Raw genomic sequence first — 18,148 nt, 5'->3', positions numbered from 1 at the left:
CTCATATAAAAACGAAGGGAAAGAAAGACATGTTTCAGTTTTAATTTTAAGACAAAAGGCAGCATAAACAAAATCAAAGGGCAAACAATCAAATATAAGGAAACCATTTCCAGGACATGGGATAAGTCAGCTTTCATAGCTTCAGCTGTAGATAAAGCATGTACAAATCAGTAAGTAAATGACACTCTCCCATAACAAAAATGGAAATATAAATTCCCTGTAAATACATGAAAAGCTGTGCAACCTCACATTCAATTTGTTGGAACACAAATTTTAATAAGTACCACCTTTTTCCTAGTGGATTTTTAAAAAAAAAAATTAACACTGTTAATACCAAGAACAGTAAGACTCAGGAAACAGACACTGTCATTTATAGTGGATGCGGTAAAACCTGAACACAGTACAATGAGAGAGAAAAACAGACTTTCTACTCTACATGAAAGTAAAGTTCTCATATTAGATCATTTTCTTCTAAGCACCGAATTCAATTCAAGAACAGTTTATGTACCTGAAAGAATAACTTTCTTCTTAAAATTTGTAAAGACAAAATATTCTTTCTCCCAGTTGAGTTTTAAAATCTACAGATTCTGCATTTTAAATCAACTTGTGCTTTCTATTATAATGAATGGATTTATCCAGTTACTTGGATTTCTTTAATGTACTTATTTAATGTCCTTAGTTAATATTGTTTTCTGAGAAATGATGGTGAAGTATAGCCCTGAGATAGCCCCTGGCTCATAAAATGCTCATGCTATATAATTGCATTAGTCACTCAGGTATATGGAATCTGGAACCTTTGTTTCCAAATATATTTTGCTAATTAGCCCTCTGTCCCACTCCCAGACCAGTCCTCAAATATCCATGTAACTCTTAGTGTGCCCAAAATGTAAGAACAATTTTTTTTCCGCCATAAACTATGTTCCTACATAATCTAATCTAAATTCCAGTCTGGGGTACCAGACATGTATGTGCCCATCTTGGAAGCAGGAACAAGATTCCTCCCCATATCCCACACTCAGGAAGAATACAGTTCATAGGCTGCCTATTCCCAGGAGCTCCCTATCCTGCTAGGAAAAGCTCTAGCAGCTCTGATAAGAGACCAACCCTGTGCTGACAGAGACACAATCCAGTGTGCTCAGCTACAGCATAATAGCCAGAGCAATAACAATAGACAGGGTGCGCAGGTCTCCTGGAAAACTGACTCTCCATCTGTGCATTCCTAGGAAAGGTGTCTGCACATGCTGGTTTACCTTCCCAGTTTGTACCAGTTCAACTGGTCTTATTAATGCCATTCCCTTCCCCTTTCAACAATGTCCCACTTAGACAATTAATTAATTACATGAACCACCATTACCAGCCATGTCCTCTTATCAAGAGCCACTACCCTAAGTGCAGTAGTTTTGTTGTGATTGTTGGTTTTGTTTTTAGGACAAGAACCAAAGGAGAAATATCAGGAATCTTGTTGAAATAAATTGTCAATGGAAATGACAAACAACATAAAAACTTGGGTAAAGGAACAGCTTAGATTTCTTAAGGTTTTTCTCTTTACTGAAGGTTCAAGAAGAAATCTAAGGAATGATTTGCTAGTGGCAGCAGATTCCATCACTAACACCATGTCTTCTCTGGTGAAAGAGCTGAATTCAGGTGAGTCCCTGGTCTCTACTCACTTGTGTGCTCATCACAGAGGGACTCATCCAAGGGCCCCTCTTAAATTCCTGCTCATTGTCAAATATAAAAAGATATTTTAAAGGTCTATGTGATATTGTGTTGATATATTCAGATGCTTGGTAATGTTTATATTTTGCTTATTAGAAGACAATTAATATTATAACCAATGCAGAAAATTTGGGAAATGCAGAAAAGAATAAAGAAAAATATTAAAATTGATGCATACTTTAGATTCCAAAGATAACCACTGTTAACATATAGCATAATCCATAACAACATGACGCTGGACTTATTTCAAAGGGTCAAGTATTTTATTGACCTGTTACACTGTATTGGGAGTGATAATCTTTGAATGAAGCTAAAATGACATTTACCTTTGCAATATTAACAAAGAAAAATCTGCCCAAAAATGAATATATTAAAATTGCAGAACAATCTTTAGCTTCCTAATATCACATAAAGTTTTTAAAACTTTAACAGTGTGAATATACAAATAAATATTTTAATGGGCATTAATGCATCTCCACCTATTTCTTAAAGCAAACCTAGCAAGATATTTGTTAGACTGGACTATGGTGTGACAGCTGAGATTACAACTGTAAGAAATAAAATGTAGGTATTTTTTTAAAGCCTGAGCTTACATTTCTAATAAGAAGTCAAGTAACTGAAAATCGTTGTTTCTATTTAAGATTATCAAATAGGCTAAAGCAACATGATTAGTGAACATCTACCATCCTAACAAACAGTAACTGACAGTGAAAGTCTCATGTACAATAGTTTATACTCATAACTCTTTAAAATAGAGATTGCAATATTTTGGGGCTGTATTTTCTAAATTAGAGTAATACTAAGTAACATAATTTTAATGGGGACATTTTGCAGAAAAAAAAACACTTTTAAAAAGCGAAGTCAGTAAAACAAAAATATTCCTCATAACAATTTTGAGACAGAAAATGTTGCATTCCAAATTATAGTAATTTGTGTATCAATTCTCATTTTGAAAAATATTGATTTGACTAATGTACAGTAAATGGCTAATGTTTCATACAGCACATCCTGATTTATGTTAAGCCCAGTCCTTTATTTGAAGGTCATAAACCATCTAACAAGTCACTCTTTATTTCTTTGGTTGTATCACTAGAGGTGGGGAGTGAAACAGAGAGTAATGTGGATTCTGAATTTGCACGGACTCAGTTTGAGGATCTGGTTCCATCGCCCACCTCTGAAAAGGCTTTTCTAGCACAGATCCATGCACGAAAACCTGGGTACATTCACGGGAGCGCTACCACCAGCACCATGCACAGTGACCTGTGAGTATGTATAGTGTCCATAGCAGAACAATCAGTAAGGAACAATGAAAGCCACAGCATGGTTGTTTAGATCTTTACTTGAGAAAAGTAATGATGCAGTTTCCCTTTCTGCCAAAAGAGGCAGAAGGGTGGATACATTTAAATTAGACTCTGGGAATCTTTCCCACCCCACCCTTATGCTTTCCAGGAAATATCAGTAAAAGAAACCAACTTGTGCTTATTGCAGTGACGCTTCTCAATTTATGATAGTTACATCCTGATAAACCTCTCACAAACTGAAAATATCACAGACTGAAAATGCATGTAATATAACTAACTATGGAATAGCCTCCTTGAGCAACACAGAACACTGCAGCTCAGTTATGTGCACTCCTGACCCATGGGGGTGACAGGGAGCTGCTGCTGCCCAGCATCAAGAGGCAATACCTACTGCGGGTCAGAAGTTAGCTGAATGATCCAAATTCAAAATTCAAAGTGTGGGTGCTCCTGGGAGCACACTGCTTTTTCATCATTGCAAAGTTGTCAGTCAAACCCTAGTAAGTTGGGAACATCTGTAATATAAGAAAAAGAGAGAGAGACAGAGACAGAGAGACAGAAAGAAAGAAAAAGAAAGAAAGAAAGAAAGAAAGAAAGAAAGAAAGAAAGAAAGAAAGAGAGAGAGAGAGAGAGAAAGAAAGAAAGAAAGAAAGAAAGAGAAAGAAAGAAAGAAAGAAAGAAAGAAAGAAAGAAAGAAAGAAAGAAAGAAAGAAACTAACTGCATTTACCTTTCTAGGACTCACAAGCAAATTCAAGAAATCAGTCATTCTGTCTTTTGAACTTAGTACATTTGCACTTATCCCATGATATTGGACAGGCGTTTGCTCACAGTGGATGTAAACAAAAACATTTGGATTGAAATAAGTAAATATTTAAAATTCCGTTATAAAGAGATACCTGACCCTCTGCAGAAGACTTAATTTGTGAAAATGTACATGCTGGTAAATTTCTGTAGCTTGATTCAAGCTTGCAGAATCAGTGACATTCCCATTACATTTATCTGTGGCTCTCAAAGTAGTTAGCAGAGGAAATCAAGTCTAAAAAGCAAAGCTTGGAGAGAGCTGCAGAGCCCAGCTTGGGAAGGAATAAAGACGGGAAGGAAGTGAACTCTTTGGAGCATCAGTTTCATGAAGTTATGAGAATCACAGCTAAAGCCTGACCCAAAGGCTAGGAAAGGGAATTGGAAAACCCTAAAAGATGACAGGGTGACACAATGTGAGAAGTACTTCAGACTACTCTACAGAAATAAACTGGCTACTTTAAAGATGTGATGAAGAAACCAGAGGCCTTCATTTCAGCCATCAATCCAAGAAGCAAGCAAAAGCAAGGAGTGCTGGAGAGTTATAAAGAGACCTAGTTTGAAAGCCAGATGTGAGGCAGCAGCGTGTACAATCAGAACAAAATAGTTAAGATGTAATTCAGAATGGCAGTGTGCAGCTGCTTCTAATTTTAGTTTGCTTTCTTTTCCTCCCCTCTATATTTTAGAATTGTTTGATTTGTTTGTTATTCCAAATCGAAAATTATCATCTGTTTTGTCTGGTAATATATATCTCTTTGGCTTTATATGGTTAAGTATTCACACGGTATCTACCTAAAATCTCTTTGTCTCAGTACTAAAATCTAAAACTTATTAAAGACCACTATGACCGCCAGTCTGCTGAGCCTGGTTTATCCCAGAGCAAGACCAGTTGCTCCAAGTGTTTGGGGAGTTAGAAAAGGGAGGTTGACAGAAGCCTCACACACACATTTAGTCAGCCTTCAATGAGAACATGTCATGCAAATATAAATAAGCATGAAGGATGCATTTAAGTTCCAACCCAGAAACAATTCCTTGAAACGAAATTTTAGGGAATATTTTAATATCAGTACCGTTAACCATGTAGAAACTGCATTTTACCTAAAAATATTACAGTCCTATGATTTAAGTACTGGGTTTTTGTTGAGCTCCATGAAGCACCTTACACATGCTAGGCTGAAAAGATGGAGATAGAGTCTCATAATTCTTACCTATTGTATAATGAAATTAGGCCATTTAGGTGGGCTTTTCAAGTTCAAGCTAGTATAAAATTTTAAAGTCAAAGCTATGGGGTAGAGAACTAGCCTTCTTGGCATCAATTTGCTGATGATCCAAGACTCAATTCCATTTAAAAAAATAAATCCAGTATGTATGACACAAAGACAGTTAAATTAATCTGGGTATGCTAGCCCACCAGTGTGATCCTAGCATTCTGGGAGACTGAGGCAGGAGGGTCATAAATTGAAACCCAGCTTAACCCAGGCAACTTAGAGACTTAACAAGACCAGTCTCAACATATGGATGATAGACAATCAATTCATCAATTGATTGATAGATAGATAGATACATTTTTAAGAGTTAGGGATGCAATTCAGTGCATATGTAGCCCTGGATTCATTCTCCAGAGGGAGAGAGAAACACATTATGAACAAATGTCCTTAAGTATTATTTCACTAAAGGGCTCACTCTCCTTATTGACAAGGTTCTTCATTTCTATTTTTTAAAGCCCCTATATTGGGAAAACTTAATATCCCCAGACAAATTTGTCTTTTTTAAAAATATAGAACATGTAGAGGGTCACACTCATTCCTGCAAACCCGAGAAAAACAGATGAACAGACTGCAATGGGGGGAAAAAAGTGTATGAAAAGATTTTAATGATCTATTTTTCCAGCCCTCCAATATTTTAACAAGTTTTCCTTTAGGTCAAAAAAAAAAAAAAAAAAAAAAAAAAAAAGGCAGGAAAGCGAATTGGAGCACTATTGAAAATAAATGTGCTAACCAAACTACAGCTGTCACACGAATCCCACTCACGCTTCTCTTAAAAGATTTGCTCCAAAAACGCCATCTGCACTTTATTCCCAGAGCTGCTGAAGACGGGGACCCCTATGTCCAGCCAGAAGAGGAGAACTATGAGAACGACTCAGTCCGGCAGCTGGAGAACGAGCTAAAGATGGAGGAATACCTGAAACAGAAACTGCAGGATGAAACTTACCAGGTATGGAGCCAGCTGCCCACCTCACCTCCACCCACAGCCCACCTCGGGTAGGGAGCCTTTCACACCGCTCCGTCCTTCTACCCTGCTTTCAAGAACATTTTAGGACACTCCTTCACCCATGTATTCCAGCAAAAGCCCATGTATTCAGTATGAGGACCCAGAGTCCTTGCACAGGGCTATATCTCCAGTCTTGTTTTTAATTTTTTATTTTGAGATAGGGTTTCACTGAGTCACCAGGCCTTAAATTTGTGATCCTCCTGTCTCACCCTTCCAGGGTGCTGGGATTACAGGCACGTGCCACCATGCCCTGCTTTACACACCTCTTATAGTGTCACACTATCGCTCCCTATGCATTCTTATTAGTTCTGGTCTGGAAAATGAAAGGAGACCTGAGATATTAGTGAGAACATAGTGACTAACAATCAAAACTCCTCTGAGATTATTAAGATTCTGTGTTTTCATAAATTAAGAAAGAAGAAGGCTCAGTGTGGTGATGCACATCTACAGTTCCAGCCATTTGGCAGGCTGAGCAGGAGAATTGCGAGTTTGAAGCCCCCCTGGGCAGTGGAGACTGACCTTGTCTGAAAACTTAAAAGGGGTGGAGATGAAGCTCAGTGACAGGGTCCTTGCTAACATGGTCAAGGCTCCGAGTTCAGTCTTCAGTACTGGAAAAAAGAAGAAAAAGAAGAGGAAGAAAGAAGAAGGGGAGGGAAGGGCAGGGGAGGGGGAAGAAAAGGAAGAGTGAGGAAGAGGAGGAGGAAGAGGATGAAAACAGAAGAAGAAACGGAAGACGAAAAGATGATGTCAAGGAACAGAGTGCAAGGAAATGGAATCAACATATCTACTCCTCCCTGATACATTTGTGGTCCACAGTCTCTCCCACTGCCCATCTCATGCCAGATATAGGTGGAAGGGTGACAAGACTTCCTGGGAAATAGCAGAGAACCTCTAGGCTCAGGTTCCACAGGTTTAAGATAACACAATCTTGAGATAACCTGGAGTTTATTAACCCATTTGAGAGTTCATAACCACAGCACATGCAAACGGGAATAGATGTGATTAGTCACTTATCCTGCAGGCAGTGCAGCTTCCCCAGGATTGTTCCACAGCCTTGTTTATCTCTGTGTGCATCCTTTCTCTTCAGTCCACAGGTGGTACTGAAGATGTGTCGTTGGCTCAGGGGGGTTTGCCTGGTAGAGACCTGTTGGTCCTTGCCCTGTTGGGTATTTTTGGCCTATCAGATTTTCCAGAGGCCAAACAAGCTTTCTCCATATTCTTAGGACACCAGTGATGCTTTTTTACTATTAGTCAAGGACAGAGAAACTGAGGGGAAAATTGGCTCCTAGTTCTTAAATATTTATACATTAAGTCTTGAAATATTTTCCAAGAAGAATATAGCAAGAGAGAAACTGAAGTTCAGCCCCTGCCTTGCAAGCAGGTGGTCATGAGTTCAATCCCCGGTACCAATAAAAAACAAACAAACAAACAAACAAACAAAAAAAGAAACTGAAGTTCATCCACTTCACCCCACAGTACAAAGCAAAAGTGTCGCCCCTTTTGAATGTTCCAGTGGTCTTTCAATTTAACAGTCACATCTGAGAAGAAACCAAAATGATCTTCTAATTACACAAGAAGAGTGATAACCTATATGGAGTCATGCACCTGTGCTACAAAAACATAGTTACTCGATTGCAAAACCATAGAGTACACTCTTGCCCTGTGACTTCTGTAGCTCCTCTACAAAAAGGAATAGCCTAGAATAAAGCGGGGAGGACCTCCCTGAGAACTCTGAGGGATGGCATTCTTACAAGTACCCTACATGGCAAAGAAGGAAAGAGATGAGGTACATAACCAACGCTCTGGTTCATGATGTGCAAGATGGCTGCTATGCCTCCCTCTGAGTTCAAATCAGTTTCTGGGTTTTGGTGACAAGAGCAATTGAAATTCTAGAAGTTCTTTTAAAGAAAAACAACCTTTTATTATTCTATATCAAATATTAGATTTTTATTTATTTTAATAAATTAGAAATTTAACCTTAGGTGAGTAAAGTGAAGAGTGTATCTCTTCACTTTGGATGTCTTAAGATCCAACTGAGCATCTCCGGTAAGTCTTAAGCTCCTTGTCTCTCTCCTTACCTTTCCACACTTGGTAACTTCATGGGAAAGGATAGGGAAGGAGCTGGGAGAAGGTTGCAAGCTCCTGTGTCCTCACTTGAAACATAATATCCTCTGGAGAACACTGAAGTGGTTTTCCTTGAATGCTTTGTGAGCAGACAGTGATTGGATGGTTCTGAACGCTACTTTCATTCATTGGACTGTCTCTGTCTTTGTGCATGGCTTCCAGCCAAATAATTCACCAGCTTGACTGCATCACTGACTTGACATGTCACCTTTCTTGTTTGTGTCCTTTGTCACCCACAGGTCAGCTTGCAAGGTTGAATGCAATATCCTTTTATCACTCTCCTCTCAAGTAAGTACCCTCTTGTTTAGGAGGAAACATGGACACTGTACACTGAATTCTGATAACTTGTAGCCTAAATTCACAATCACTCTGTCTTAGGTGTTAATATCTTCCTTCCCTGCTAATATCAAAGAAACATCTCAGTTTACAGAGTATTTCATTGTACTCCAGCAGAAATTTCCCAAACTTCATTGAGAATTGACTTTTTACTTTGTTGATTAGGAAAATTGATGCACAAGAGAAAGCCCCAGGTGCCTCTTTGGCCAGGAAGCGAAGGTAGCCCCATCACCAATGCATCACAGCATCAGAATATCTACCCTCTGATACATCAGTAGGAGATCAACTTGTTCAGCATTTCTAGATAGGTCAGCTCCTTCATCATGCTGAACTCAAGGTCTAAAGGACCATTAATGTGTACCTTAACAAGTGAAAGCAAAATCAAGTATCATTAAAGAAATAAAAGAATCAAAACACAGGACAAAAGTCTGTAGCCTTGTATTTTGGAGATAACCAATTCTATTATGGAACTGAGAAGGATATAAAATAATTGAAAATAATATTCATAGGTTATGTGACCCAATCCTCAAGGAACTACCTAAATATGTGTAAAATCCTCAGTGGTTTTTAATGTAAAAAGAATTGTACTTGGTTGGCAGAATCACTTGAAAGTAGTGGTCTGGTGCTTGGATTCTGTTAGAGCTAATTTCAAATACAGTAGAATATTTCACCAAATCCTAGCAGCAAAATATGAGCAAATTACTAGACCTGTAATAGCCTCAGTTTCCTCTATATGACACATGTCATAACATCTACCTTACAGAGGAGCTATGCTTCCTGGAATACAGTGATACAATGGCAGGCACACTATAATTTATCGCAAACATACACAAATATTCCTGACACTGCGCCTCATGCTTTACAGGCAATTTAATACCTAGAGTCGGTGCAGCAGCCATGCAAGTGTATGGGAACATTGAAACTCAAAACCGGCTGGCTCTCTCCACTTTTATAAGCCAGGCACACACTCAGCCACATGCAATGGTTTGAGAGACCTAGGGCTACACTGTCCCATAAATCTAGATGGCTTTTCTGTTCAGATATATCCCATTATAGTTCCAAGCTAGTCTAGTTGCAGTGGCCCAAGGTCTTGTGTTTATTTTAGATATACAGTCCTTTCCAAGTATGGAATTCCATAATGCAACTGAAAATAAACTTTACCTACCATGATTGCTAATTAAAAAGATATAGATAGATGATAGATAGATAGATAGATAGATAGATAGATATAGATATAGATAGATATTTCCTCTGCAGAATCTCAATCAGTAAAGAACAGAAGCTAGTCTGAACACTACTAACCTGTCTCAGCCTTTAGCTTAAGATTAAGCAAAGAAAATCTCACATATTTGCTATGATAAAATACACTTTATGAGCTGTGAGGAAGGATCTTACTGGCCACACTCTACTCTTCCTCCCTTATATTTGAGAATGTAGTACCACGTCCTCTCTAGATTCATTATGACTAGAATAGAAAAATTCCCAGGAGCAGTCTCCAAAGATATTCACTCTAGTTAAAACAAACCTAGTCTCCAAGAAGCCAACCTTTTCCTTTAAGCATGAAAGTATGTATGAAGTTTTGAAAGTATGAAAATTTTCAGTACCTGCAAGCTCTTAGGCCATCTATTAATCTTTTGTTTTAAATTTGGCAGTGAAAAATTAAATAGTTGTGATATCAGCTATTTATTGCCTCAGGTACCCTGCCTAATATGCATTTCACAGGACTTTAAACAGAACAGCCTGTTGCTAAATCAGCCACTTAGGCACAATTCATTTAAAATCTAATAGAACAATATAAAAGGCTAGTAGCTTTTCATCTTTGTAGCTAGTTCTATCCTACCATAATTTTTCTTAATGTAGCCAAGAAATCCAATTGAAATTTTAAAAGCTTATATTATTAAAGTATTTTTGTTTGGATTTTATGACTGTGCTACAAGACAAAAAATTATCCCAGCGTATACGCCTCTTACCCATAGATCCTGAGCTGATTTCATCAGTTTGATGCCAGTCAGCCATCTGCCAAGGCAGACCTGTACATGGGTATGGAACAGAGGGTGAAGCAACAGAGACATAGGAGGTTCATGATCTGGCTGAATAGGACTTTAGGCTTAGTTGAAAAAACACACTTATACTAAGCACGTAAATAGAGTGCTGGGTTATTGCTTTTCATCTAGTCACTTTTGAACGAATAGTATACATAATAGTTAGTACTCCACCTAGTGTTCTTCAAGGCTCCATTTTGGCCCATTCCTTTCTTTGGATTTGTCATTTTTTTCATCCTCTGGCCACGTGGTGTATCACCATCCTTGGCCTCACATCCTAACTTCAAAAACTGGGGGACTAAACCATTGAAAGTGGATTTTAAAAAAATCCAGAGGGCATTGTGGATGGTTAGTATTTTCACACAAAGAATAGCACAGATGTTTGTTTGTATTACTTAAACTTTCCAGATAGCTCAGATTCCCCTTAAGAAAGAGACTCAACAAGGAGGACTTCCTGTCCTCTCTTCCAGAAAGTGTGGCAGTGCACAATGTCGTATAGGACATCTGTCCCTGATTGCCTAATTGGCATAGGAAGGCAGTGCAGTGAATGTCTATGCATGCATGTGTGCGTGTGTCTGTGTGTGTGTCGGGGAAAGGGGAATCCTAAGATTCACAGTTCTAATTTAGAAACAGTTTTCATCTTTTAAAAAAAATTACACATTCCTTATTCCCAGGCAAGCTATAGTCAGACAGATGATGAAAGTAACATGAAAAATGATGATGGTGGAGAGCGATGTACCCACACAGAGGAGGAAGACAGCAGCTGGCAGCAGCCTCGTCGAAGAGAGGAGTCACCACACCCAGCACCTCCCGACAAACCCCACTCCTAAAGATGTGTTCTGATGCCATAGTGCAGCTAATTTTTTGTTCTAAGATTTGTAGTTCATAGGTTTGTGTTCTAGAAGGGGAAAAAATTGACTTCTGTTCAACTTAATTTCTCAGCTACACCTTCTGTAACACAGCTCATCCTTGAGAATCCATGCTGCTGTTACACACGATGGCAGTATTAACAAAGCATCTTAAACTTCTGCACATGATATTGAACTCTTTCAGTTTACAATGACAATATTAATACTGTTTAAGAGCTAGAAGTTTGATTTCTGGGTTCGTTGAGATTTTAGCAAAACAGTTTATTATACACTGTACATTTTTTTCCACTGCAATTGGAAAAAAACAACCACTTGCAATTATTCACTAACCCTGACGGATTTGGTTCCTGAGTGTTCAGACTCACAGCCCAGAGGCCATAAAGGGTCTTTGGTCTTCAGCTCACCCCAAGTCTTGGTGAGCAGTGACTTGAACCAAACACCAGGAATAATCCATTGTTTGGGACTTCTTTCCAACTTGAGGTTGTTTTCTTTCAAGATATTCTAACAAGTCAGCCATAGAATTTAGTGTACATATTTTTTCCAAATAGATATCATATTCAAAAAAAGACGACATTCAAATTATATAGAATCTAGTTTTTAAAATCAGCACAGATCTTCTTAAAAACTGTGAACTATGTTTTGAAATACTCGTTACTAAAGCTGTTTATAAACCACAGGTGCCATAAGATCCCCAAATGGACTAAAGTTATCTATGCTCTTCCACGGTCTTGTTCCTCTCGTTTTAGCTTTAGGAAGCATGTCTCTAACAGCACCACACAATTCCCCTATCAGGTTGTTTGGAGGCCTTCAGCTTTAAATGTACAGGCTTAAAGTGCGCTTGCAAACGTTCACTCTCTCCTTTTATTTCTGAATGTTTATTGCCTTAGCTGGCCACCTGGTGTCCTGCATGCCGTGTTCTGTGGTCATGTGAGACAAACTCTTCTGTGTTGAGTTGGGATTTTGCACTCAGTGAGAAGCTGAAATGCAAAAGAACTGTCAAAGGCAAGAGGATGAAGGCTCTGTTGGTGGTCCCTTTTGAGGGCCCTTGCTCTAAAGATCTCCCTTAGGGATTCTGGGAAAAATGGAAAAGTAATCTATTAGTTTCAAGATCTGAATGGGGTGGAGACCCCCATACACAACATATTGGACATGTTGTATTTAAATCAGTAGCTTCGCTAGAATTCCTGGTTTTCTTTTAAAAGAGAACATCATCATAGAACAGTGGTTCTCAAAATGTAGCCCCCACAGCAACAGCAGCAGCAGCAACTGACGATAACGTAGAAATACAAGGTCCTCAGTCCCAGCCCAGGCCTGCTGAATCAGAAACTCTGGGGGTTGGGCCTAAAAGACTGTGTTTTAATTTGCCATCCAGATTATTCCAACACATGCTAAAGGTTGAAAACCACTGCTTTGAATAAAATATATCAAATAATCTCTGAAAAAACTCTATTCAGCATTAAAAACAAAGAGGTTGGACTGGAGGTATAGCTCAGCGGTGCAAGCACCTGCCTGCCAAGTGCGAAGTTGTGAATTCAATCCCCAGTACCAGAAAAAAAAATAAAAAACAAAAGTTTCAATTGAGTCAACCTCAATTCAGTTTTGCTTCAGGGTCTGGCAAACACCTTCTCTCACCCACACGCCTGATCTGCATCGGAAGGTCCCTGGCTGAGAACATGTATTCTGACAACTTCAGGCTCCTTTTCCAAGGCCTCTCAAATGTTCACACCTCTGCATTTGGTCAGAAACCATCCTCTTGGCTGCCCTTGAGAACAAAATCACTTGCCTTGGGGATAATAAAGTGCTTGATTGGGGTCAGTAAGGCTCCTATCCTGTGCCTGGATGTACCTACTCACACTTCCCTCCAGAGAACCCCCCATAACAGATGTCCCTGAGCCCAGGCTAACACCAAAGTGGCACAACTACATGGTTCTCAGATTTCTTTGCACAGACGGATTGTATCGTGGGTTTTGTTGATATGTCTTAATGTTCATCTCTCTTCCACTGCCCATCCTCTGTGAAATCATACCTCTCTAGATGGAGCAGGTGGCCACTGGTGCCTCATACTCAGTACTGAAAACCACTATGTCCCAGCTACCTACATTGCTGTCAGCTCAAAAATCAGAGCCAGAAGGTTCTACAGACCCTGCAAGTGGCACTCAGCCACTGACTGGACTGAGCTGACATGCGTTGTCTCTTTGTGTGTCTACATCTAAATGTCTGTCTAAGGTTGGAACTGTTCTGCTGAAGACCTTCCCCTTGTCATAGTTTCCATTGCCAACCAACTCCATCACACGGGCGTTGACACCATCGTACAAAGCCATTGCAAGGACTCTGGAAATTACCGCCAGTGACCAATTTCTGACTAACCAGCCACCTTTTCTTTCTCTTAGCTCCACGTCAGCACTGAGACCAGACTCAAGCACCCCTGTCCTGTAACCGAGACAAAATGGCGTGTGTTGTTTTGGGTTTTTGTGTTTTTTGGTGGATTTCTTTCATTGGCTCTCCAAATTTACTTTTGGAGCCTGTTCTAAGTACAAACCCAGCAGGTTTCTTCTGTCCTGTCCATTAGATACAACTATGTCTTAACGGGGTTGTTTCTTTCTTAGTCCACGGTGAATTGCACATCTGTCTCCATCAGAGCTGATGGCCTATTAATGAGCACTGGTCTAACACAGCCAGCCTCCCACAGTACCATGTTAATGGAGGCAGGGAGGAGGGAGAAATCTACTGTATAGGATTCAGGAATCCGTTGTGGTTGGTAAGGATGGAAGTCGGGGTAAGTTTGGTTGGTCAGAGGGAGATGTGCTGGAGATTGTGAAAATGGATTCTCAGAAGATCTACTATTAAGGCAGGGAAGGTTCATTTGTAAGTAGTAATGTGAACTGAATTGCATTAAGAGTGTGGCCTTGTTGTGATAAACTATGTATTTTCTTATATGCATGAGCCAAACTGTTGCATCATAATTTACACTGGTGTCTGTTTTTATTTTGATCATCTTCATCCTCTCTTATTAGTTCTTGGCTGTTAACTGTAGATAGATCTTGTAAATACAGCAGCCTTTGGTTGCTGCATTCACCTTAGTTGATCCCACACAACGAGCCACAAACAAGAACTCTACTATGTCCTCAAAAGAAAGGGCATTTTTACTTTTGAACCAAAAAGAGAAAAAAAATCAGAAATGTTACATCTTGAGGCTAATGATCTGTGAGACATTTTTAATTATGACTACTATAATTTGACACCATTTGAAATAACCAATCAAGAGACACTAAAGATTTCACAATATTCATTGGTGTTGTAACAAAACTACTATTGTATGGATTTTTTGTATTGCTGTTAAGTATTGTTTTGTGTGTATGTGTGTGTGTATGTGTGTGTGTATGTGTGTTGGAACCTCCTGGGGACATGTTATATTTTGAAGTGATTAAACTATTTAATTGTGTGTCTATATTTTGGAATGGAATTATTTCTTCATTAAAAATGTTTTTAAAAACACTATATCATGCATGTTTTGTTCCTTGGTTTTAATGAGGAACACAGAACAACACAGAATGAATTTATGCAAAGAAAGACGGGTCACTGTTTGCCGTATGGAGCAGGACCACTGATGGGAGCTTGAGCAACTGAGAAAAAGTTACCCACCTTCTCCTGAGAATATTTGTGTGGTGAATACACACACACACACACATATATGTGTGTGTGTGTGTGTACATACAGAGAGATTATAAATACATATACACATATATATACATATACATATAGAGTGCCAAAAACAGTGTACATACACTTGAGCAGCTCTCTGGACTGATAAGTGTCTAGAAGTTAAAGGCCACTACTTTGAGCACCTCTTGTATATATAGAGGCCAAAGGTAATTTGTATTAATCTCATGATGCCTTAATAAATTTAGTATTAAAATATACAAGTTTTCCTATTCCTGATATACACATTTAGGCAGATTCTATATATAGATATAGGTGCAGGTGTATAGATATTTACCATGATTTAAGCTAATGAAATCGTGGGAATCCCTGAATCAATCGCAGGTTAGTGAGAAGTGTAAATGGCTCCTCAGACTTATGACTGATCCTAAGTGGGGACAGTCTCGTGGAGGACTATGTGTTCCACCTGTGGGATGTGTTCTTACATCTGGAAGGCATGATTAACTATATTCAAGGCAGTTGGTAGATCAAATAAGGCAGGAACAAGCAATCAACCCAGGAGGTGTACTGAAATGAATGAATGTATCTTTAAGAAGTTCTTTGACGTTTTCACATTGCAAGAGATCCTATACTTTCAGTGAAATCTTAAGGAACACTGAGTGGAAATTTAATGTTTGATTTCGCTCTGAGAGCCTTAGGGGACTTGCTGTGCCTCACAGCACTTTGCACATCTATTACCATGCCTGATGGGGTCCAGGACAGGTTTCCAGGTCCTTGTGTGTGACAAAGAACTGGATGTAGCACATGACAGTAAGGCAAAAGCAGCAACGTTTAATGAATTTAAAAGGGGAAATTATATGCAGAACAAGCGGGTTCATACAGAAGGAAAATGCTGTGATGGATTTAAGAATGCACAGTGTTATGCTGGGCCTAGGGCATCTCTCACTGGGCCTTTCAGAGTGTGACTGACATCAGTAACAGGATGCTGAGTGCTGTCAGTTGTATCTATTTAGTATATCACTTCCCATAATTTACTCTGTTATCACTGGATATTTAAGATGGGGCCCATGTGTACAAACCTCTAACAAGTTCCATGTGAAGGTCACTGTAGGTCATGCCAACAAGTCTAGCACACAGGCATGCCGGTTTGGGGTTTCTGAAATTTTCAAGGATCTTTGTTATTCTTATTTCCAGGTAGACAAAGGTTAGAGAGACTGGCTCTGAGGTACTGCCCATGTTCAAGTGAGTGGACGAGAGCCATCCCATAGCCCCAGCTGTACTATCCTCAGAGTCTGCCCAAAAAAATGTGCACACACTTCAGCAGTTCACCATACTAATAAGTGTCTGGAAGCTCATGGCCACCACTCTGAGCACGTCTTATAATTGCAGAAGCCAAAGGTAACTTGTATTAATCTCATGGTGCCTCAATAAGTTTAGTATTAAAATATTTACACAAGATTTTCTTTTCCTGATTGTAAATTTTTTGGTGGACTCTGTATACTAAATCCACAGAGTTGATTGCCATCTCCACGCACCCTCACAAGCCAGCTCACTGTCCACATTGCCATCTGGGGATAGCAGTTCACAGAGACAACCCTGACAATGTTCATATTATGATAGGCTACTAACAAGTAAGTCAAGGTAGAAAATATTCCACTAATGATAAAATATTCCACTATTTGGAATGACTTTTTTAATGAAAAGGATATATAATTATTATTTTTGGAACAGAAGTCTTTCTTTTATTACCTTTGAAATTTCATCTACCTCCATTATTTTCAGAGAAAGACTAAATTATAAAATTCTCTTGCTTTCTGTTAAATTGTAAAGTTTGACATTAAAATTCAATGACTCTGCCTTTCTGTCGTATCATGTGTTTGTTTCACATTACTAGTGATTGCTCTGAGAGCTAAATTAAGTGGAAGGATATATATGAAAGCTTGACCTAGCATGACACTACACTTGTGAGAAGCACAGGGTGTGTCAGAATTTTCCTTCATTCCCTTGTGTAGTTCACAATCCTCATTCGTAAAATAGGGGCCATAGATTTTCTTTTCAGAAAACTTACACAAAAATAAATTTAACTTAAAAACAAATCTAATAAAATCTCTTCAACCTCATTAGGAATAAAATGAATGGAAATCAAAACAGTGTTCCACCTGTTTAAAAACTTATTACAATATATGAGCAAAATTTCTTAGCAGAATCAGCAAATCTAGTCAAGGTAAAGTATTTGCTGGTAAATATAAACACTTGTGAAAAGTTTGTGCAAGAAAAGAACAGAAAAGAAAGACAGGGGAGGTCAGTAAGGAAGGACAAAGGAGGGATTCAAAACTGTTCTTACTTAATGACCCAGTAACACCACATCATAGACCCTCTCTTTAAAATATTAAACTTTCCAACAAAAATATGAGTAGCTTTAAAATCTGAGAACAAAAACTAATTAAGTCACAAACACCAAAACAATGCAATATTTTTACATCTTGCAAATGTTAATGTATAAACAATTAAATGATTATTAAATAATCAGAATGTAAAATGGGCAACAGTCTAACAGTTTCTGAAAAGGTTAAATACAGCATTATCATATGACTCACAAATCCTATAAGAAAAATGAAAATACACATAACACAAAATTTGTATGCAAACATCATAGCAGAATTATTCATAGTAAGAGAGACAATAGAAATAAATGTCAATCAATTGGTGAGTGGGTAGACAGAATCTGGTATATGCATACAGCAGACTGTTATTTGGAAATAAAAAGGAATAAAGTAAAGATTGAGTAACCCTCATCTGAAATGCATAGTAACAGAAGTGTTTCGGATTTAGATTTTTTTAAATTTTAAAATATTTGCATTTACATAATGAAATATCTTGGGGGGGGAACCCAAGCCTCAACACAAAACTTAGTTGTGTTTTATCTGTATAGGTATGATAGATAGATAGATAGATAGATAGATAGATAGATAGATAGGCAGATAAATAGAGCACCAAAACATACACATACTTAAGAAAAAACAATGTAAATAT

The 18,148-nt window shown here is 38.5% G+C and overlaps 1 protein-coding gene across 17 annotated transcripts in view; it reads left to right on the top strand.

The window, feature by feature from the left end:
* Positions 1-14,953, top strand: part of Dtna (dystrobrevin alpha) — a 371,976-nt gene extending 357,023 nt beyond the window's left edge. For 11 of the 17 annotated variants that reach the window (XM_063231777.1, XM_063231779.1, XM_063231775.1 and 8 more), the window contains 4 exons: positions 1,555-1,644; positions 2,810-2,978; positions 5,895-6,027; positions 13,846-14,953. In XM_063231777.1, coding sequence (XP_063087847.1) covers positions 1,555-1,644; positions 2,810-2,978; positions 5,895-6,027; positions 13,846-13,986 — 533 coding nt within the window. In that variant the 3' untranslated portion in view covers positions 13,987-14,953. Of the gene's footprint in view, positions 1-1,554; positions 1,645-2,809; positions 2,979-5,894; positions 6,028-8,447; positions 8,497-8,709 lie in introns of all 17 variants that reach the window. The other 6 variants (XM_013157133.3, XM_013157131.3, XM_013157136.3 and 3 more) reach the window with 3 other exon arrangements.
* The last annotated feature ends 3,195 nt before the right edge of the window (positions 14,954-18,148 follow it).

The sequence above is a fragment of the Cavia porcellus genome, unplaced genomic scaffold, assembly GCF_034190915.1.
Source record: "Cavia porcellus strain 051 isolate PalLab524CR breed Dunkin Hartley unplaced genomic scaffold, mCavPor4.1 scaffold_20, whole genome shotgun sequence".
NCBI classification, from domain to species: domain Eukaryota; kingdom Metazoa; phylum Chordata; class Mammalia; order Rodentia; family Caviidae; genus Cavia; species Cavia porcellus.
Note: the sequence above shows the minus strand (reverse complement) of the source record. Positions and strands in the feature narration are given on the sequence as shown.